This window comes from Erigeron canadensis, chromosome 2, assembly GCF_010389155.1.
Source record: "Erigeron canadensis isolate Cc75 chromosome 2, C_canadensis_v1, whole genome shotgun sequence".
In the NCBI taxonomy this organism is placed as follows: Eukaryota; Viridiplantae; Streptophyta; class Magnoliopsida; order Asterales; family Asteraceae; genus Erigeron; species Erigeron canadensis.
In genome coordinates this window covers 32,320,384-32,344,829 of record NC_057762.1, presented here as the reverse complement: position 1 = coordinate 32,344,829, position 24,446 = coordinate 32,320,384, and the positions used below count along the sequence as shown (strand labels likewise).

The window sequence follows — 24,446 nt, the reverse complement described above, 5'->3', positions numbered from 1 at the left end:
TCTTAATGCATTCAGCCACTTAATACATTCAGCACTTAATGACTAAAAAAAAAACGGATAATGAAAAATGAAGAAATAATAGTGTAAAAGTAAAATACAGAATTAACCAATAACCAAACCCACAAAACCCAAATCCAAAACAAATGCTCTTTTAAAACCCATATATAAACACTCCATATTAACCTTCTCAAATGACAAAACACAATCAAAATCCTTCACATCATAATAATGAAAACTGTGACATTATTCCGAACACAAAAACACATTTCCAAATTCACTTCACGAATAACTAATACTAAAATCAACCCAAAAACCAACTTAGAATTATATGATGAACTCGTTACGTTTGATAAATACATTAACCAAAAACCTTTTCCATCAATAAAACATTTTTCTAAAATACTAACAAGAATAGTTAAACTGAATCATCACAATGTCGCCATTTCATTATTTCACAGACTAGACATGTTGGGAATAAAACCCGATATTTACGCGTTTAATATTGTGATAAATTGTTACTGTTGTTTAAATAGACTAGACATAGGTTTATCCGTGCTTGGTAACGCGTTGAAACTTGGGTACCTGCCGGATTGTGTTACTTTTAATATTTTGATTAGAGGACTTTGTGACGAGGGGTTACTTGGTCGCGCACGCCAAGTGTTTGATGAAATGTTTTTAGTTGGTTTGGAACCGGACATTGTTAGTTATGGGACTTTGGTTAATGGGTTGTGTAAAATGGGGAATTTTAATGATGCGATAACGTTGATTCAGAAGATTGATGGTTCTTGTGGGGTTGTCGTGTATAGTACAATTGTAGACGCTCTTTGTAAAAACAGGCAAGTTGGTCGTGCTTGGAGTCTTTTTTGGGAAATGATTGAGAAAGGTGTTGTGCCAAATTTGGTTATTTATATATGCTTGATGCAGGGGCTGTGTAGGTTTGAGTTACGGGAAGAAGCTATACAATTGTTGAATGATATGTTAGTTCGGAACGTGTTAATAGATTTGCAGTCGTTTAACGTGTTAGTAAGTACATTGTGTAAACAAGGTTTGGTGAATGAATCACAGTATTTTCTTGATTTCACGGTTGAAAGAGGGATGATGCCGGATGCTGCTAGTTACAATGCTTTGATAAATGGATACTGTTTGATTCATAGATTAGATGATGCTAAGAGTTTATTTGATGTCATGAGTTGTGCTCGTGACGTTGTTAGCTATAATGTTATGATCAATGGGTACTGTAAGAATAAAGAGATAAACGAAGCATTGGGACTGTTTAAGGATATGTCTCGACAAAATATTAATCCTAATGTTGTTACTTACACTACTATTATCCGGGGTCTATGTCTTGCTGAAAAACTAGAGGATGCACTTGTCGTTTTTTATAAAATGCAAGATTGTGGTCTGGCTGCTAATGTTGTTACTTACAGTACTTTGATCGATACTTTATGCAAGAACGGAAGACTTAGTGAGGCTTTAGCTTTGTTTAAGATGATGGATGATGCAAAGGTGACTCCCGATGTCTTTACTTATACTAGCATCATTGACGGGCTGTGCAAAGCTGAGGAAATTGACGCTGCATATGGTCTGTTTCTAGAGCTTTCTGCCGGAGGATTACAACCGAATGTATGTACATATACTGCAATGATTGGTGGTTTTTGTAGGAACAGAAAGTTAAATGAAGCAAAAAAGTTGTTTTTGAAAATGAAGGAAGATGGTTGCCCACCAAATGTTCATACGTACACTATCATGATCAATGGTTATTGCAGACACGGGGAACTGAATAAAGCAAACGAGTTGCTATTGAAGATGCAAGAAAGTGGTTGCTTAGCGGATGGTTGTACATATAATACCATTACCCAGGGATGTCTTCTGCACAATGAGATGTCAGAGGCAAATCAATATCTTAAAGATTTGAGGAACAATGGGTTCTCTGTAGATGCATATACAAAAGCCTTATTGCTAAGATTTCAGACTTGTGGACAATTAGGGCATTCATCTCCGGAGGTCGCTCAATCTTTTGTTCAAGATCAATATCATGGAGTATCGGATAAATGCTATGATGTGTAACCTGTAGAACCCTAAAGACGTTGTAAAGGAAGTGTAGTCAAAGGGTGGAAAGGTACTATGCAAGTTTATAAATGGTGCACAAAATCCACTCCCGAAAGTATATAACAGAAAAACCATTCAGAGCCAAGGAGTAGATGGCACATCACTTGAAAAGTGAGCAGCAAGCTCTTTTATTTTGAGGGAGGGTTTTGGAGCCAGTTGGGCGAGACAGTTTTTCAGTAGCATTCATATCAGTAAGCAACAGAAGCAAGTTGAAACCTATTATTTGGCAGCACTTATGCAGACTAATTTTAGGCCAGGGATGTGCATATGCCTCAATATCAGGTATGGTCTTGTACAAAATCCATACTTGTTTCATTAGTTGGTATAGCGGGTGGCAGTTTCGACCCGTTTACTTCTGAATGGGTCAATTCAGGATATGCCTTATAGCTAACGGATCAAATCAAAAGATTTAGCTAGTAAAGAAATGGGTTGAAATTCACCAGATTGTTAATTGATAAAGCATAAAGCAGTTTACGCAACAAGTTAGAATTATGGCAGAATCACAATTTACACATATACATAGAGAAGTACAGAACCATATTAGAGGAAGTATATAATGATGGTTAGCAATATTATTGGAAGGTAACTGATTCTCAGGGATGGCTAATTATCACCATAAGTGTCAACGGACATGCTTTTATTTGACCATACAAATGTTTAATTTACTCATTCAAGATTAATTGTCGTGATATATGGATGTTGATATTTATATGACTGTTTGTTTGATGGACATGGTACCACTTACTATTATCCAGTTGTATATATATTATTGCATTGTGTGATCTTTTTTCATTGTTGTTTATACATAGTCATAAAAATACTAGCATCAATTTCAAGAAAGCTAACCAAGGAGGTCCAGTTCGTCCATGGTGCTGTGCATTCCCTGAAACACCAATCCTGCAGACGGATCACACTTCACCTCCACCAAGGCTAACATTTAGCCAGACATTACAAACACCAGCAGCTCCTAATATTGTAGAACCAACCTCATTGCCGACTATGACCACAACCATTACTCAACAAGAAGCTACATCAAATCCATGATTTTGTTTACCCATCATGCTTTGCCCCACCTCGCTGTCAACCTTTTGTTTTTGTGTTTTTATCTTCATATAAAAGTACTGTGATGGAGTGAATAATTCCACATTCTGAAGCAGTATTATATTTGGATTTCATATGGTTTTTTGGGATTGTTATACATGGATTTTATATCTGCGGAGGAAATTTGTTGATGGCATAACGGATCATTGAGAATGTGCATAGTGCGTTGAACACTAAGTCGCATATTCTCGTGGCTTTAATGAATAGTTGCTGGTCAGGAATTTACATAGTTAGGTTGAGCTATTACTATTATTGTTTTTTCTCAAACCAAGTGTTGGGATTGACATTAATGAAACATATGTATTGACCATTTTCTTGTTAAAATATCATTAACTTTCGTTAAATACTGTATTGATAACATTAAAAACAAAATCTAGTTTTATTTATGTTTTCATTTTGGCATTTACATACTGAATTTCAAGGTGTGGTGTCGTTGTGTTTTTTGTATGCCAGTTCTAGCTCTGCTGCTTTTGCAATGAAACTTTTCTATGACATGAAGCCAACTTCTCAGTTTTCTTTTTTTCAAATTTTAAGTGATGTGGTTTATGTATTTGGTTTGAATATGTTGAGAATTGGTGTTGGTGTTAGAGGTATGTAAATGATTAGTATGTTGGGTACCAATGGAGTGATTTACTGAAACTGATGTGGTGGTGGAATTCGCAGGGACGTAGTTGGATTACAAGCCGGGGATAGTGATGAGTGGGAGATATCTAGAGCATTGTTGTCGATTGAGTAGGTCAATTGGGTACGTTCTAGAACCTTTGATCATGTTTGGTTCGTTTGGGAAGAAGCCCCTTTATATTAAGCTCAAAGGTACCTTGCTTCCTTTATGCTTTTTGTTTCGTTTTCTATGGGTATTCAATAGCTCATGGTTACATTATGTTACATACCAAACGGGAGAACACAACTCAAAAGAATAGTTTAATGGGTGAGAGAGCCCATTTGGTATATAAAACCCACATTAGTTGCCCATACAACCGATGTGGGACAAGTCCCATACCTTACATTGATTTCGATCCGTAACAATCTTTTCCCATTAAAGACTGACGTCCTCGTTGGTCACATCTGGCTCCATCCAAGCCACCACTCCGTGGGCCACACTCCAACCTGGCTCTAATACCATTGTTACATACCAAATGGGAGAACACAACTCAAAGATTAGTCTAATGGGTGAGAGATCCCATTTGGGCATTTGGTATATAAAACCCACACTAGTGCCCATACAACCGATATGGGACAAGTCCCATACCTTGCAATGGTCGATCTGTAAGTCCGTAACACAGTACTTATATAGTATTATTTTTAGATATATTTTTATCTGTATCTTAGACAATGTTAACAGTTGTCTAAGATATGTGAGTGTAGTTTGAAAGTATGATGATACATGCTGTGTGGGGAGCGCCGTTTACTTCTGGATGTTCACATATTTACTGATCATAAAGCTGATGCACAAGCTGGAAAGTAAAGCCGGTTAGGTAAAACCTTGCTAATGAATGTGTTTATTTGGGCTGTGTTATCTCAAACGGGCTGAATCGGTCGAATGGTTACGTATTACAATATAAGAATCATACCTAAAAGGGTAACTAGGCAAGTGGATTGAACGGGTTGAAATGCTCCAGAATGTATCTTTAATGCTACATATTTACATGGTTCTGCCAAAAGCTGAAACAATATAGCTTTTGTAAACATAACTAACATGCTAATTATGTATAATATCTGAAAAATGACCCAAGAGGCCATGATGAGGTTGATTAATGGGTTAAACCCGTATATGACTTGAAAGAGTGCAGAGGAGAATCATCTAGTACGAAAAAAACGACAGCTTAGTCGGCACATGGTAACAAAAAACTAAATCCCGAGTTGCAACGGATTAAAGGTGGAGGCTCGACGTCTGAGATCTCTATTTGTTCCATTGACATTGATATGTTTTCAACAAAAAATGGAATGCTGCAGTAGAAAGCCATGGACAAACCTCAGCAACAAGAAAGAGTAAAGAAAATAAACATTCATCCTTTATCATTATTATTACATACAATTAAATGCAGTCGAAGGTGGTGTTTTTCTTAACAAAAACTTAATTATGATGGTTGTAAATTTAACACTAAAAAGAGTAAATAGGTGGAAACTCTCTGGTCCTATGTACCCATTTGGTACCTAGAGCACACACCTCATAGAACTCATGCCCAATAAGTCATAATCCTCACACATGGATCACAAGACATAGTTTCTTCACTTGCCTTTGACAAGTTTTGAACTTGACCTCTAACCTTCATCCGTGGGCTTATGTGGTCACTTGATGACGGTACCACTGGGTTTCACCCCATTGGTCAAATTTAAAACCAATTAGCTAATAATTGTTCGATTTGGAATGTGTATCCGGGGTCACATGGCTAATGAGGTGAAATAGGTCAAAACAACATCCAATGTCTCTTCAATTGCTTAAAGTCTATTAAGTCGCTTTACTGTTTATGTATGGATAACATTTAAAAGTAGACAAAAGACTGTTGATGGGTCGGCCCAATCCGACCCATGCAACTTGCCACCTCAAGATCTACGTCGATATTGCAGGAAAAGTGAGCAACCCAAGAAATGGTCTCTGATGATGGAGCATAACTACAAATTGATAAAAAGTATATAGATAAAAAACAAAGTTAACCTGGATTCATCATTTAGTAGGCATGAGTTGCTTGCGAACTGCTCGTACTTATCATCAGTTAGAATCACCCTCATGCTGGATATAACCTACAAGATAATATTGACATGTCAAATACCTTTGTAATCTATTTACAAAGAAATTGAAAGCTACTACAACGATCCAAATTTTGGCAAATTTTAACCCATTTAACCCGTTCTTCTTTTTGTTCTTTTTAAGATATATTAATCAGTTGACACACTCCAACCCAAAATCGACCCATTCATCAGTAAACGTGTCGATATTGCCTCTAATGCCATGTATTTACTTACATCCTGGGAGACACCATGCGTGCCATATATGTCATCCCAGTACATCGTACTGATCCGGAATAGCTGATCTATAGTAAGACACTTTAAAACATAGAAATGGTGGTTAAGACATGAGAGAATTGTTAGATGATAGCAAATTTTGTTGTTTAGCATTATCACTCACAGGACAAAGATCATCTCTGATTTCTTGCAGTGTTTCCTTTGGCTTATGATGAATAACCTGAACACACACACACACACACATAAATTTTAGACAGACATTCATCTCAATCCTGTCATTAACAAGAACTAATGTCCTGTGAAAAAGATGATAACTTACCATAAACTTTATGGCCTGTCGTATAAACTGAAGCTCATACCAAGCGGTACCTGCATACTTCAGTTTGATTTTCTTGTTTAGCAAATAGAATTTGAGTTGACTAAATTGGGAGGTTGAGTAACAGTTTGTTTGTTCCAGTCAGGTCATGGTTGACCTGAAACACTTTACTATCTAATATTGTTCAAATAAAATAAGCTGTTAGTTTTGGAAAAGATAACATAAACTACTCTATTGTTTAACTATATTTAATGTTTTAGATAGTATAATGCAGGAAGTTTTAAGGCAAACATTTTTTAAAAAAAAGAAGCAAAAAATTTGGGTTACTTTTCACTCATTTGACTCATTACAGATACTACTTAGCCCATATTGAACAGTTTATAAACAAAAGGGTGGAATGCAGTATCAAACGGCACGAATACTCCTAGTATACCTCATCTGTTACATTGTAACACCAGTCATCTAACTCAGCAAGTCCTGCTTTCACATATTCCCCATAGCTAAATGAACAGCATTCACGTCTCAAAAAAAGACTGCAGCCAAATGTGGTAGGAAACACAACCAGATTAATTGTGCATATGGGTTTCCAAAGATATAAACAATCTTGATGATTAACATATACCTATTAAACAGTTTAACATTGATGAACGAAAATATCTGCGGGAAAAGTTTTCGGATAAAAAATGGAGATACCTGAAAAAATCAGCACAATCAGAAATGTATAAAGGCTACCACTAGATAATACTTTTTGAGGTCTCCAAATATGATATTTCCTATCCATACTACCTTTCTAGTTGTTGGTAATGTAAACAATAGATGACACTGAATGGGGTACACAAGATGCCTCTATTTACCACTACTAAAAGACATAATAGATATTTGTAAGAATTTTGGGCGCCCAGAAAATTGTTTCAAGGGGGGAAATATTTATTCTTTTCAAAGGATGTCAAGATTTCCAGATGAGGTAAAGACGAAAACAAGTTTGAGATGACACAGGACAATTTCAAATGCAGGTCAAACTGGCCTATTTTCTAGTACGGGACGAAACAGATTGGATCAAGTTAAGTCGCCCGCTAACAATTTTTTTACAATTCTTTTATACTGTTATTCTTTGATGACTTACAACCCGTTTGACCCAAATGATACTTAGTCATGAAACACAACCTACATCGAAGATTAAAAATAAACAGGTCAAAGTTTACTTCTCAGTTCTCAGCATTTTCTTTTGTTTGGCAAAAGTATGCATTCTGCTTTATTTAATTTTAAATTTAAAAACAACATTAAAAACCAATATTAAGAGGCTGAAGATATGCAAATTCCACTAACATGATTTATTTGTAACGTGTTCAATAAATCTCCAAGGCTCTTCACGATCTCTTGCCAATGAGCAATCAAACCTTGTTGAGCTACAGTATTAACCGTTCGTGATTCCCCCTTCACTAAGCTTGCCCTTAAAGATCTTGGTGCCTTTGATTAAATGGCAGTTAGCGCAACAAAGAAAGAATACAACATGGTTGAGTATGCAAACTTATATTTCTAGTTCCATCCTTTTAACTGCATAAATGAGTCTGAATACCTGAATACACAATTCCAGCAATGGAGATATCTCTTTCTTCATATTATCTCGAATCATTTCATATATCTTTTCAACATATGCCATAAGTTGTTGCTTAAAAGACAAAGCAGGATACTTGGCTTCCTGGAATCCATAACAACATAACATTTAAGGCCGTTTAAGTAACAACAATCTCATAATGTTTACTACTTATGCATGGGCCAATTCAGGTCAAGTTACAAATGTTCACTGAAGTGGAGACTGATCAAAGATAAGTATCAAATTACAGTATTCATCCCCCCAAAAAGAGTAGCTGATGATTGACGATGTTGTGGGCCCAATGCAGCCGTGACACCACTTGGTGCGGGAGTGCTCAGGAGTAGAAGCAATAGAGTTGAGGTGTTTGACATCCAATAGGCCAATATATCATTGTTATCCTGGGATATCTTTTGATATTACAAAAAATAAAGAAGCACTTAAGATACTTGGTATAAAGGTAAACTTAGTATCAATGCCAACATAGTTGAGAATAGTTTGAACCTCGATTGCATGGCCTATGGTCTGGATGATACTATCAAAAATAGTTGTTCGCTCAACTTCAAAAGATCTCCATTGAAGAAGGCATTTGTATATGGTACAGGCTGCAACCGGTCTTTTACTTGAAAATCCTACATGTTGTGTGATGCATTTGATAAGCAACTCCTGATTCTCTATCTGTTTCTCGTTAAGTGATATTTGTGGTTTGCCATACTGAGTTGAAAGATCTAGTTGGTTCATGGAGACGCTATGCAGATCCTAATATGTAATTAAGAATAAAAACATATGGTTAAAGCTAAGAATGAAAAGGCTTCAATTAAAAACTACATTGCAATGACTAAAGGTGGCAATTTCAACCATGTATTTATAAATGATTAGATATGGGTGGTGATTTATCTCGAAAGCACAAGAAATGGTTTCAGTTTAAAGGGGAAGAGGTCAAATAGGTGAACGGTTCAAAAGGCATCTGAATTCAATCCATAATGCATACAATCTCCTATATTGTTTATTCAAAGATTTTTGATTATTTTTGCGTCAATAATGTTTCATAATCAAGGTAACGCTTTAATTATTATACAGGCAATGGACAAAAGAGCTTGCTTCTGCTCCATAGGATCTCAGACAAAAGATCCAATGTGGTGACATGATTCCTTTTATCTTGATCATAAAAGCTAAGATCAATATCTAAATCTTAAGGAATAATCTTTGTTAGTGTATATGTAAATGTTTTATTTATGTAAAGCAGAGTAATTAGATACACATAATCCACACACATTTTACAAGCTTGTCCATCATGAGACTTGAGCCCACATCCTTATGGTTCATGGGTTAACATATACTCCGTATATAGCAAACTCATATATAGCACATGTATCATGTAAACTCTGTAGGTAAAAATCTGTTCAAAACAACTTAATAAATAGCACATCTATCTATATCTATGTCTATACTACCTTATAAAGCATTTGCCCCCCCCCCCCCCCCCCCCCCCACCCACACACACACACACACATTTTTCAAAAAAGAACTTGATCTACCCAAACTACCATTTTCCCTTATTCACTAATTTGAATATCTTTCACCTTATATACCTAAAATATACTTAAAATAACTACACTACCTCCTTCACCACTACCGCAGCCGCCGCCACCACCATAACACCGCCGCATCGCGCGGGCATACGACTAGTATAGATACAAGTATCAGAACTTACCTTTATTTTTTCAAGTTTTTGTACCACCAAACTTATTGAGGGTCGTTGTTTCCGATCATTAAGCAAACACTGATATGCAATCTCTGAAAACATATTCAAAGAATCTGAGTCGACTTCAGTCTTCAAATATGGATCTATAATCTCCTCTAACCTTCCTTCGTTGTAGTAGCGTTCTGCTAGCGGGCCTAGATGTTGTAATTTATTATTCACATGTATGAAGCCCGACTTCCCACACAAGACATCAAACAATACCACTCCAAATGAATAAACATCAGACTCTTTAGTGAGTATCCCAGTACTAATATATTCTGGATCACAATAACCACGTGTGCCAGCAGCACCAATAATAATAAAAGTAACGTTTTCATTTGCAGGGCCAATTAAGGAAAGACCAAAATCCGCAATCATAGCTTTCCAGTCATGACTTAGAAGAATATTTGCACTCTTTATGTCCCTGTGGATGACTCTATGGTTTTGTGCTACATGGTTATGCAAATAATCCAGACCCCGGGCCGCATCAATGCATATATTAAGCCTTTGCAACCAAGTTAGTTGAATGTTTGATTTACCCTTGGTTAGATAATTATCGAGGCTTCCATGCTCTGCATAGTCATATACTAGTATCTTTTCACCATCTTCTTCACAAAAACCGAGCAGGGAGACTAAGTTTGGATGTTTATGACGAGATAGCAAGTCAATCTCGGCTATGAACTCCTTCAAACCTTGACTGGCAAGTTTATTATCGAGTCGCTTTACAGCCACGGAGGTATGCTTACCAGAAAGTAAGAGCTCCCCTTTGTAAACCAAGCCATATCCGCCCTCCCCAATGAGTGTTGTGAAATTTTCAGTGGCTTTTTTAATGTCTTCAAAAGGTATACAGAGGTGCTCTGACTCTTTAATAAGATGGGTTATCTTGAAATTGGAAGAAGACGACATGGAGACTTGAAATTAATATACGAAGTATATTGTATATAACTGAAGCAATGAGTGTATTTTAAAACCCGAATTGGATCATGTACTTTATAGTACCCAGCTTGATCAGTCAGTGTTTTTTTTATAAAAAAGGCAACCAAGAAAGATGATCAAAGAAGATCAAATGCAGAGAAATGAAAGGGGCAAAAAGGTTTTTTTTCTTTTCAGCTAGCTAGAGATAGATCTGTAATTCTGTATAGACTACTTTCAACATCATACATACATACAGGAAGGATATATCATATATCTTATCTATTATTACTATAAAAGTCAACACCATCACAAACTCTCCATACTTCCCGGCTTCCCGCGTTAGATATATTAAATACTGGCTTGCGATCTTTATTTATATTTTCTAGCCACCTTAACATACACATGTTACTTAAATAAATAATAAAACCAAGGAGCTACTTAATGAAACTATGACGAATACGGAATACCCGCACAATGCAGCGGTCATGATTGCGGTGACGTGATAGTGACAGTGCCGGGTAGCGATTGCAGCGAATGACGGCGACGAATAATATGTTTATTGATATAAAAAAGATAGTGTAGATATAAGAAATTAAAGAGTAGATTTTGTAATAAGTTTCATTAAGGGTATAACATGTCCAGTATAGTATTAGTTATATGGAAATTGCTAAACAAAACCTTTAGGGGTTCACTTAACGTGTATAAAAAGATTGTACATTTCCATATTAAAAATCCACCCCTAAATTTTATGGTAAGTGTACAACTAATTAATGCACCTTAACGAAAACCCTTATTTTTTTGTTTAGCAAGGCCCTAGTTATATTAGTTAGGACATTCTAAAAATAAAAAGTCAACTTAAAATTGGAAATAAAATCAAAATCCTTACAAAAAAAGAAATTAAAATCAACTTAAAATTTGCTTTTATAAAGATTGGAAATAAAAAGTCAAAAATCCTTATAAAGTCAAAATCCAAATGAATACACATAATGTCTACAAACAAAAGTCAAAATCCCTAAAATTTACCCTCCGTCCCTCCCTCCAATCGACAGCTTCAAATTCCCATATATATATTTTAACAATTAATAAAAGGCAGAATGGAAGCAATGGTGAAAAAGTATCAGCAGAAATTTAGGAGAGTGAGAGAGGACATGGATAGATGGGACGAGCACCAAGCTCGATTGCTTTCCCAGTTTAGAAATGCTTCTTCCATCATTGGAAGGTTACAGGTTCTTCACATTCTGTAGTGTGTGTATGCATGTTTTAGAAATTATGATACTTAGAGAGTTTGTTTGTTTCCTTTGATCAGTTGCTTGAAAATCGTAAAAAATATGGTTCCTTGAGAAATCTTGATGGTGTTAAAGATGGTATCTTGACCAAGCAGATGGAATCCCTGCAGACCATCATGCTTTCGATGACTAAATCTTTGTAAGTTTGGTGTTGAATTTAGTTTAGGAGATTTATAGTAACAAAAGCATTAAGCTAGCAATCATAACAGGATATTAGTCAGATTGGGAAGTGGGTAAATCGGACAGGTTTGGGTAACGGGTCAATATGGTTGGTGTTGAAATGGCTCAGTTGTTTTGCTATCTGGTTGGGTTTCCAGAGCATTTCTTTAGTATATATTTTCTAAGTTTCTTATAAACGGTTAGCATGTCGATTATTACCATGAAAGTTACATTATTTTGATGAAGATGTATTTATCTAAATAAACGGATTTTGGAGTATTTGTGCATCAAATATTCACTTTGGGGACCTTTGACCTGTTTCCTTTTTAGTTTCTTCATTCAAGTTTCGACTGCTAGTGATAAAAAAATTTAACCTTGTATTTATCCTTATCGTTTTATCTAACGTTCCAAGTAAAACGTTTTGTTTTCTTTGGGATGGGAAAAGTATTTTTTAGATGCTAGTACTGAATCTGCACAAATTAATTGTGTTATTTAAAAACACTTGTGGATTAAGAAGTTGGATTTTTATTATTAACTTCATTGGTTGAAATTACATTTGGATTTTGAAACAAGTTTAGCTGACTAATCTTGATGTGGTCAGGGAGGAACTAAATAGTGTTGTTTTCTCGCTTGCAAAAGCTCTCCGTGATGCTAAGCAGCAAGTGAAAGGTGGCTCTATTCAGTTTTCAAAGAAACAATTGCATAACAGAATTGGCATAAAACCAAGTCTTGCAGACTGCTTGGAAGGGCTTCGACTTCTTCACGAGATGTATCAAGCAGAGTATGATACATACACTTTTCAATACTAGATACTCGCCTACGTTAAAGATAATTATGAAGCCTGCCATTTTATATATTGACTAGTAGTCATGTGCAACTTCAATTCTTTTAGTCTAATGGTCCAGGTACCAGCTTAAATCATCTTTGATTTCTGCACTTCCTAGCCTTGTCTTGAAGCCAAGGTATGTCAATCCTGTGCTACTGTCTTTCTTGCTCTAGGATATATTTGAGGCAACATTTATACATTTGTGTAGAGGTGGTAAAAGATGGCCGGGTTGGGTAACAGGTCAACATAAGTCATTTACCTCATTATCTCAATTTTTATTTATTAGTTACATTTTTGACATTGAATCTTTTTATTGGCGAAATCTGAGTTTCAAAATGTGGTCTAATGCGATTTTTTCCCCTTTCACCTTTTCTGTTTCTTTTTCATCACTAGTGATTATTATGTTGATCAATTCATGTGAAAAGTGGTAATATTATTCATTATTAGCGTAAAGTATCTTTTTGATTAACTTGATTGCAGTGCCAGCGATTTACATGCTTTTGAGCAGCTGTTGGTAGATCAACCTAATATCCCCAAAGAAGAAGGTAAATGTTCTTCGATTTGAAGAATGATGGTGATCTAGTCTTTGTAAGTCCTTGGAGCTGAACAGATGTTTGTTGTTTGTGCAGTTCAATCCATATATGATGTCATATTTGCCGAGGAAATTTGCTGATGGCATCAAGAATCATTGAGCATTTATGAATAGGTCAGGAATTGAAATAGTTAGATTGTTGAGCTATTAGCCTATTAGTATTAGTTTTTTCGTTACTATTATTTTCTTTTTTCAAACCAAGTGTTGGGATTGACAGTAATGAAACATTTTTGTTGACCAATATCTTGTTATTAAATATCATTAAATTTGGTACAATACTGTATTAATAGCTACTCTATAAAAACACAATCCAGTATACCAGTTTTTATCTATGTTAAACATCTACTCACACTGTTAAACGTAACATCCGAATTGTCTATAGAGTAAGAACACATAAAATGAAGTATCTTGCTGATTTTAGACTACTATAGTATCAACCAAGAGTTCAAGATAAAACCACCCTTTTGGGAAAACAGAACAATCCAAAGTCCTGAACATGTATCGAATATAGATCAAATACCATTCATGCCCTTTTTGATGTGCGAATTGGTAAATTTTCACACTATAAACATATACAATAAATGAAATTAGATAGTCATGGAACCCACTGTATATACATATATGGGCGCCAAAAGAAAGGGCAATGATGGATAAGAAAGTTGCAGCCCATTGATATGGTGGTATTGCCTGAAGCAATGTTTCTTTCTCTAGTTTGGTCAGTCACAGTTCTTCACAACACACATTCTTCTCTTATTGCAAAAAAATATTCACCAAAGATGAAGTTGAATATGGGTTAAACCCGTATATGACTCCGAAGAGTGCCAAGGAGAATCATCCAGTATGAAAAAAATGACAGTTAGTCAGTCCGTGGCAACAAAAAACTAAATTCCGAATTGTCACGGATTAAAGGTGGTGGCTCGACGTCTGAGATCTCTATTTTTTTCATTGACTGTGATATGTCATCAACGGAAAATGGAACGCTGCAGAAGAAAACCATGGGAAAACATCAGAAACAACAAAGAGTAAATAAAAATTTAATTTAAATCCCTTATCATCACTATTACATACAACTAAGGGCAATCCAAGGTTGTGCTATTCAAAACAACAAAAGCTCAAGTATGATGGTTTTGCGTAGAGGTGCATGTTTCAAACTAATTACCTAATAATTGTTCAATATGGGATGTACATCTGGGACATATGGGTAACGAGGTGAAACAGGTCAAAACGACATCTAATGTGTTTTCAAATGCTTAAAGTCCCTTAAGTCGCTTAATTAAATAAATAAATTATATGGTTTATGTATTTATAACATTTAAAAGTAGACAAAAGAGTTTTGATAGGTCGGCCCAATTCGACTCATGCATTTTGCCACATCTAGATCTGAGTAAATATTGCAGAGAAATGAGCAACAGAGAATGCGAAATATGAAGACTCCGATGAAGGAGTGTAACCACAGATTGATAAAAAAAAAAAAAAAAAGTAATAGGTAAACAAAAGTAACCTCGAATCATCATCCAACAGGAATGAACTGCTTATTGAGTTGTTGCTTTCTTCAGTCATTATCACCCTCATGTTGGATATAACCTAGAAGATAATATTGACATGTCAAAGGGGCGGGTTAGGTGAGATAGGAAACCAACCCATCCTTGCTATAACAATTGAATTAGTCATTTTGGATGGGTCAAAACAGGCAGATTGGGTTGGGTTGACCTGCAAATACTTTTGTAATTTTTTTACAAAGAACAGGTAAGATACTATAACGATATAAAATTTTCAATATAACACAATTTAGAGGGTTGTATGCATTAAAAAATGAAATATAAGAGACTTTTAACCCATTTGATCTGTTCTGCTCTTATATATTTTTATTATAGAAAATTTAATCGGGTCGAGACACTCCAGCCCAAATCAAACCATTCATCAGTAAATGTGTCAAAATTGCTTCTAATGCCACATATTCGGCTTACATCCTGGGAGACACTATGCACGCTGTGTTTGTCATCCCAGTACATTGTACTGATCCGGTATAGCTGTAGTACACTAAGAACCTTTAGGACAAAGAAGTGGTGGTTAAGACATGAGAGAAATGTAAGATTATAGCAAATTTTGTTGTTTAACATTATAACTCACGGGACAAAGACCATGACTGATTTCTTCCAGGGTTTTCTCTGGCTTTTGACCAATAACCTGAAATCAGTTGCACAGATATATATTTTAGACACATATTTATCTCAATTCTGTCCTTAAACACAACTAAAGTCCTGTGGAAAAGATGATAATATACCAAAAACCCTATTGCTTGTCGTATATGTTGAAGTTCATCCCAAGCCGAACCTGCATACTGCAGTTTGTTTTCTTGTTTAGCAAATAGGAGTAGAGGTGACTAAATTGTCAGATTGGGTGACAGGTCAAACAGGTATGTCTTTTGTATTGCGTCGAACTGGTCCAGTCTGATGCGTTAAAGAGATTACTTAGCCCAAATTGAGCAGTATAAAGCAAAAGGGTGGAACCTGCCACCTCTAAAATAGAAGTATCAAACAGCATGAAAAAAACACTCCTAGAATACCTCATCTGTTGCATTATAACACCAGTCTTTTGATTCATCAAGTCCTGTTTTCACATATTCCCCGTTGCTGAATGAACAGCATTCACGACTCAAAAGAAGACTGCAGTGAAATGTGGTAGGATACACAACCAAATTAAATGTGCATATGAATATTTAAAGAGATGAAATTTTCTGGGTTAAATTATACCTATTAAACGGTTTAACATTGATGGTCAAAAATATCTGTGTAAAATTTTTTTGAACCAACAACAGAGGTACCTGAAATAATCAACACAATCAGAACTGCATAAAGGCTACCACAACATGATACTTTCCAAGGTCTCCAAAGATAATATTGTTGGAGCACCATTCAAGAACACAATATTTTTATTGAAGATACATTCGAATTACAACACAAAATTACAAGTAAATTAAGTACTACTAAACAATACAAAAAAGCAAAAAAGAAACAATACAAAAACAGAAAGAAAGGGAAAAACGGGCTGAGGATATGGTTAAACCAAGGTCCCTTCAAACTGATTTCGGGCCACCCAAGTGAACCCGTCAGTTTCCCAGGGTACAACAGCCAAAGTAGTAAGAACTGCCGGAGTTAACCACAACCCATAATTCACCTTCAAGAAGTGAAGTGAAGTGAAGTGAAGTGAAAGAGAAAGAGTTTGGTTGATGATCCAGATTGAAAAAGTGTTAGTTCTGGTTGTTAATCTGATGTATATATCAGATTTTTCTTTTCAAGTGGAAGCACATGTTAACTATTGAAGCTTAACAACACCTTTTCAAGTGGAAGACACATGTTAACTATAGCAATTGTTTACCAGGAACAAATCAACCCACTTAAGCCATAACAACTACAATCTTGAGCCATACAGCCACCTACTGAGCCATGGAAGCCATTGCACACGTTGCACCTCAATTGTCCACCAAATTGTCATCAAGTACATTTTGTCCATCAACTCAACCAAACACAATGCACATACATTTCATACGACTTTACATTTAAGGAATCTTAGATGTTTGTATACAGGGTCACCCGCAGCCTTCCCACCACATCTGCAACTCATTAAATGTATCATCGTCTTCCATGTATGTACAACTATCCTAATCATAAATAAATCAATCATACTCAATCAACCCATAATCAATCAATGTCCATCAATGACCCTCATACCTGTACAGCTGTACTCACATAATGAACTACTCACGGTAGTTAGAATACGCATAGTAAACGAGAACAAGTAATAATGATATCAATAAGTATCTAACAAGTTCTATCATGCCAAACATGTCCATCAATGTCCCTCAAATGTACTCAATTGCACGTCATGTACTTCATTGTACTCAATTTGCACGTTAGGTACCTCATTGTACTCAATTGCACGTAATGTATTTCATTGTACTCAATTGCACGTAATGTACTTCATTGTACTCAATTGCACGTAATGTACCTCATTGTACTCAATTGCACGTAATGTACTTCATTCATGACCATCAATGTCCACACATAATCAAAACACCATGTGTATTTACTTCGTACGATACTACTTTTGAAAGGCCTTTGATGCTTATATATAGGGTCACCCGCAGCTTTCCTACCACATCTCCAACCTTCCAAAGGTATTACCGTCTTCCATATATACACAACTAACCTAATAAATCCACCAAACACGCACATACAATAATCATATAACAACCATGTAGTTGCATGTCAACAAAACCATCAATTAAACAATGTCATCACCCAAGATACTCAAATATATGCACAATCAAGTCATGTTATCAATCAAGAAAATCAAGCGTATGCATAATTGAACCATGTCATCAATCAAGACAAACATATAATTGCACAATCAAGCAAGTAAACACACAAAAGTTGTACACTTTTCAGCCCGAATCTCAATTGAGTAGAGAGCTACGAAACTCACCTTGGCTTCCAAGCAAAGCGACAAGTTAATATTGAGCCATAATGTCCAACAACTGCCACGTTTCCACAACCTAACAATGTACATCACAATACAATCAAGTCCAACTCTAAAGACCCTAGACAAGTCATCTTAGAAAGTTTAAGTCGAGTCACAAACTCACTAGCGCTTAAACAACCTTTTCGAGTATAAACAAGACAATTTGATTCGAAATTTTTAGGAATGGACAAGGTTTCAGACCAAAAGGGCTATACCATGAGAAAGTAGACCCTCTCACGATTCCAACGATAGGTCATATGACTCGATTGGACTTACGGATCAAAAGTTATGTATATTTGAAAACTGACGCGCAAAGCAGGCCAAAACTCGCGGCGAGACCTCGCGGCACGAGGTGTTGGCACGAGACAACTTCTGATCGATGGACATTAAAATTCGCAGCGCGAGTCTGGTTCCTAGCGGCGCGACTGGGTGAAATTTTGCAGCCAAACACGAACCAAAACGCTCCAAAACCTCATTTTTGACCCAAGGATCGATCTAGGAAGGTTCGAAACATGTTTTGAAGCCTTAACTAACCTCATTTGACATAAACAAACATAACCCACATCTTAGTTTTGATTCATAACATCAAATCCTTGCTCAAAGCCATTTTGACCCCTTTCAAACCCTAATTGAACCCTAATTCGATTTGACCCGATTTGTGACCCTAATTCACTTGTAATAAACTAGAAACAAGTTAATAAACATAAAATGATGATTATGGGATGAGTTTTACTTACCAAATCCGCTACCAAAGGCTTGAATTCGAATTTGAAATATATTAATATATATCTCATGTACATTTTTCTAGCTTTCTAAAATAAGAAAGTACAGGTAACAAGTCAACACAAGTTCGGGACATGAGGATGCAGACAGCTCAGCTTGGATTGGAGTGACCCAAACACTTTTTGTCTAATAGAATCAATCCCTTCTCGAAAGCCTTAGGAAAAATGAGATTTTTAGGGTAGTTTTATCTTCTCTGAATGGGAAATCGTCAAAGATGACTTCTTTGTTGTCGAAACGAAGGGCTAAAACTTTAGAATTTATAGACATAACTCTTGTCCATATATAGAGGAGTCTTATAGATTTTGTGGTAAATTGATTTTTTATTTGAAATGAAACAATAGATTAATGGCTAACACTCTCACATGGATGCGTCCATGTCGGTTCGACTTTTGGCAATACCCTAAAGAGTTTGCTCCCCGTGTGTTAGATGGGTATAAAATTGCTAAGATCCTGTCATCACATTTGCATGTGACGGGATTCAAACCTGAGACCCCCATGAGTAAACCAAATTGTGTAAAACCTCATGACCACTGGGCTAACACACATCAATGGCAAACGGGTGGTCCCTTGATTTAGGATTTTATGCATTTAAGTTTGAGTAATTATTGACACGTTCAACCTATTTGACCCGTTTCCTCTAAGCTAATATATTTCTTATACGACCCATATAAGGAACGTAAACTAAGTCAACCCTATCATGAGTAGATGGGTCGATTATGCTATCTGTAACATACATGGTTGAGCACCCCATCACTATTCTATAAGCATCAAGGCAAGCTTGTTATCTGTTATGGTTTTCAAGATACAAAAGATACTTTTGGTTGCTTGCACTAATTAAACCGTTTACAAATTGGATGATTACATACTTGAGAATCTTAGATATCTCAAAAACTATGAATTTTATGTCAAGTTAAGTATTGGTTTAACGGTGATTATCAGATCACGTTTTATAAAAAAAAAAAAAACCTGTTATAAGGTGCTCAAAGCACTATCTTTGAGCCCTATACTTCGCTTTTATTAATCTTTGTTTATCGTTTCTTTCCGATTTGAGGACACACACAGAAATAATAATAATAATAATAATATGACGGGCAGTATTACCATCCAATACCTAGCCGATAATACTTGATGCTCTAAAGTATAAAGATAAATAAAGAGTTAAATGCAAGAACGGTCCCTGTGGTTTGTCGCTTTTTGCAACGACAACCCCTCTCTTAAATTTTTAGCAACTATGGTCCCTGAAGACATGTATCAGTTGCAACGGCAGTCCTTTTCTAACGGATCCGTTAATTAGTACTGTTAAGTTTTTCATGTGAGTAGCATGTGAGGGGTATTAATGTCCTTTTAGCTACACAAACACAAGGTATTCAAAAGTATCCATATCCAACCCTGTAATCTATAAATCCAATCTAATTTTATTTGGAAAGTCGGATATTCGAAGGTCTGATATCCTAAATTTCGGATCCGGATAATTATTTTTGAAAATCTCGGGCATTCGAAAATATCCAAGATTGATCGAAAAGTTTGGATATTGAAATTCAATATGCGAAAGTTTGAATAATTAAAAATCAGATAGGTGAAACTTGGATATCCCCCCAATTTTTCGGATAAAGAATTTCAATATATGAACATATTCAAAATTTTGGATATTCGAAGTTTTCGGATATCCGAACTATCCAAAATTTTTAAAAAAAGTGTCATAGATATTTTCGTATTGAGACTAAGTTTCAGATATTTTCGTAAAGTTTAGAATATTTTCGGATATTGAAAATAATCTTTTTCGATACTTTTTGACATTTTCGGGTATTTTCAGATTCAAGAAAAAATATTTATATTAAAATTCTTAAACTTTTTCAAAATTTACTATCTGAGTTTAAGTATGAATTTAAGTCTGGAATATAAGGTATCTGACTTTTCAAAGAAAACAAGATCAGATTTTCGGATGACAGTTTCGGATATTCATGGATAGTTTTGAGCATCCCTGGGTTTGTGTAGGTGGAAAGACATTAATACCCCTCACGTGCTACTCAAATGGGAAATTTAACGACATTATTTAACGTTTCCGTTAGAGAGGGACTGCTGTTGCAACTGAAACATGTCTTTAGGGACCATAGTTGCTAAAAATTCAAAAGAGAGACTGTCGTTGCAAAAACTGACAAACCACAAGGACTATTTTTGCATTTAACTCATAAATAAAAAAGTAAATAAAAACATAAGGAGAAAAGTTGAGACAATATAGACGTAAGGGACCATATAATACAACTTACAATTTACGTTCACTTTACCCCTAACACTTTCCAATTCTTTCAATCAATCAAAGGGTTTTAGGCAAATCGCCGCCACTCTAAAACCCTTAAATCTCCGGCCACAGGAAAATCAAAATCTGAAAAAAAAAAAAATAGGGAAAGTGAAATAAACACAAGGTATTTCCTCACTTAAAACTGATAGAAACTACATTAAAATGAATGGGCCTATAAATAGGCTTAAAGTAACAGACTCTAAAGAAACTAACTCCTAGAAAATAGGACTTCTTGACCCACTACAAATACTAAGCAAAAACCCACGTTCAACAAATGTGTATGACACACTTCTTCACAATAAAAGGAAACACAAACATAGTGCATACGTGTGCCGGTAAATGGACTAAAACGTGCAACGTGCTCCATCAAACTCTCCCTCAAACTTGAAATTTTTCTTCAAGTTTGTCCTTGATCGAACGAACACCCAACCTGGACCTTAGCTTTACAAAAGATTCTTGCTTTATCGGCTTTGTGAAAATGTCCGCGACTTGCTCACTTGAACCACAGTGTTCCAACTTGAACATACCATCTTTCACCAAGTCTCTTAAAAAGTGAAACCGTATCGCAATATGCTTACACCTGCCATGAAATACCGGATTTTTTGAGAGCTTAATTGTGGAAGTATTGTCACAATTTATCTTCATGCAATCATCTGAATCCAATCCAAATTCCTTCATAATTTCCTTGAACCACAATCCTTGACATGCACATGAAGCCGCCGCAATATATTCGGCTTCAGTTGAGGAGAGTGCTACTATATCTTGCTTCTTCGAAGACCATGAAACAGCTCCTTCATTCCAGAAAAAAACATAACCCGATGTGCTTTTACAACCATCCAAATCACCAGCAAAGTCACTATCGGTGTATATTTCTAGTTTATCTTTTCCGCCCCTTTTATACCAAATACCATAATCAAGAGTTCCTTTCAAATACTTGAATACCCTCTTTGCCGCCACAAGATGTTCATCCATAGGTTGAGATGCAAATCGACTTATTAAACTTACCACGAACTGTAGATCTGGACGAGTTGTTGTGATATACATGAGGCTACCCACCATTTGCTTGAACAATGTTACGTCCACCCGTTCACCTCCACTCGATGATAACTTACAACCCGGTACAATTGGATTGATCATAGTAGCACAATTATCCAAATTAAATCTCCTTAAAATCTCGGCAGCATATCTTTGTTGTGATATATGTGTGCCTTTGTTAGTTTGAGTCACCTCAATACCAAGAAAGTACTTCATTTTACCAAGGTCTGACATTTCGAACTCATTCATCATGGAAACTTTAAAATCATGCAACAATTGAAAACTATTTCCAGTATATATGAGATCATCAACGTATAAATTTACTAGTAGTATACCTCCATTTTCATCTCTTTTGACAAATAAAGTGTGCTCCTTTTCACTGCCCTTGAATCCTTCTCGTACAAAATAAGCTTCAATTCGGTTAAACCAAGCACTTGATGCTTGTTTTAAACCGTACAATGCCTTATGAAGCCTATACACTTTATCTTCATTTCCTGGCAGAACATAACCCTCTGGTTGTTGTACGTAAACTTCTTCTTCTAATTTGCCATGAAGAAATGCCGATTTGACGTCCATTTGGTATACCACCCATCTCCTTTGAGCTGCCAGACTGAGCATCAATCTAATTGTATCCATACGTGCAACTGGCGCCTAAACTTCGCTGTAGTCTAGCCCATAAACTTGAGAATACCCTTTAGCAACCAAACGCGCCTTGTGTTTGTCAATCTCGCCCTGTTCATTCAATTTCGTTTCATAAACCCACTTTACTCTTATGCACTTTGCTCCCATGGGCAACTTAGTTAATGACCAGGTTGCATTATGCTCAATGGAATCAATTTCTGTATCCATAGCAGCCCTCCATTTCTCTTCCTTTGAAGCTTCAAAATAAGTATAAACCCACTTTACTCCGATGCACTTTGCTCCCATGGGCGACTTAGTTAATGACCAGGTTGCATTATGCTCAATGGAATCGATTTCTGTATCCATAGCAGCCCTCCATTTCTCTTCCTTTGAAGCTTCAAAATAAGTAATTGGATCGGTAGCATGCTCTTGAACAACATTCATTTCATCTTCTCTTGTGACATAATCTTGTAAATAGGAAGGAGCTCTTCGATGTCTTCTCTCCCTCACATTGGAAACACTTGTGCCTTCTTGTTCACTTGCATTATCTTCCTGTTGATGACTTTCAGTTTGAATATTAACCCCTTGACCTTCTTCATCACCGGTGCTTATTTCCATGTCATCTTCCCCCCATGTAAATCGTTCACAACTGCTTTGAGTTTCTTTCTCCCATTCCCATAATTTTCCTTCTTCAAAAATCACATCTTTGCTAATTATCACCTTCATTGTTTTTGGATTTAATAGACGACAGCCCTTCGTTTCTTCACTAATTCCCACCAAAACACAAGATACACTCTTCTCGTCCAATTTAGTTCTTGCTTCTTTTGGGATATGAACATGCGCCAAACAACCCCATGTTCGAAAGTGCTCCACTGATGGTTTCTCCCATACCAAGCTTCATTCGGTGTCTTGTTCACAAGTGCCTTTGTTGGACTTCGATTTAGGACATGAAAAGTCCACATCACTACTTCAGCCCACAATGTTTTTGGCATCTTCACCGCTGCCAATAAAGTCACCACCATATTCATCACGGTTCTATTTTTGCGTTCCGCCACCCCATTTTGTTGCGGGGTATACGGATTGGTTAGCTGCCTCTTTATCCCATTTTTCTTACAAAATGCATTGAACTGATCTGAGGTGAATTCCCCTCCTCGATCAGTACGCAATGCTTTAATGACCTTTCCTGTTTCCACCTCAACTTTCGATTTAAACTCCATGAAGCATTCGAATGCCTCAGACTTCTTTGTAAGTAGGTAACACCAAGCCTTCCTGCTATAGTCATCAATGAAACTGAGTATGTACTTGTTTCCTCCATTCGAAATGGGTGAGACCGGTCCACAAATATCAGAGTGAATGCGCTCAAGAATGTCTGCTGCTCTCCATTCACTTGCCTTTGGAATGGGATTTTTGTGTTGTTTTCCTGTCAAACAATCTGAACAAACAGCCTTCTCAGCCTTGAATTTCGAAAGACCATCAACCATCTCATATTTCTGCAATTTCTCCATGCTTGTATAACTAAGATGCCCATACCGAGCATGCCACAAACTTGATAAACTATCAATGTTAGTATACAAACAACTATTC

At 36.1% G+C, this 24,446-nt stretch overlaps 2 protein-coding genes and 1 pseudogene across 3 annotated transcripts; 2 read left to right on the top strand and 1 right to left on the bottom strand.

Moving 5' to 3' along the window:
* The first annotated feature begins 465 nt into the window (after positions 1-465).
* On the top strand, positions 466-2,067 carry LOC122588094 (pentatricopeptide repeat-containing protein At1g63130, mitochondrial-like). The gene has a single exon (XM_043760234.1). It carries the CDS (start codon positions 466-468, stop codon positions 2,065-2,067), a length of 1,602 nt encoding a protein of 533 aa, XP_043616169.1.
* A 2,966-nt stretch (positions 2,068-5,033) lies between these two features.
* On the bottom strand, positions 5,034-10,731 carry LOC122588093 (annotated as a pseudogene).
* Positions 10,732-11,725: 994 nt separating this feature from the next.
* Positions 11,726-13,879, top strand: LOC122589724 (uncharacterized protein At5g43822). 2 transcript variants are annotated; one of them, XM_043762051.1, is made up of 6 exons: positions 11,726-11,966; positions 12,047-12,165; positions 12,787-12,966; positions 13,091-13,147; positions 13,498-13,556; positions 13,641-13,879. In XM_043762051.1, exons 1-6 carry the CDS (start codon positions 11,835-11,837, stop codon positions 13,682-13,684), a joined length of 591 nt encoding a protein of 196 aa, XP_043617986.1. In that variant the 5' UTR covers positions 11,726-11,834; the 3' UTR covers positions 13,685-13,879. The 2 variants fall into 2 exon arrangements, with proteins under 2 accessions (XP_043617986.1, XP_043617985.1); XM_043762050.1 differs by having other exon boundaries at positions 13,492-13,556.
* The last annotated feature ends 10,567 nt before the right edge of the window (positions 13,880-24,446 follow it).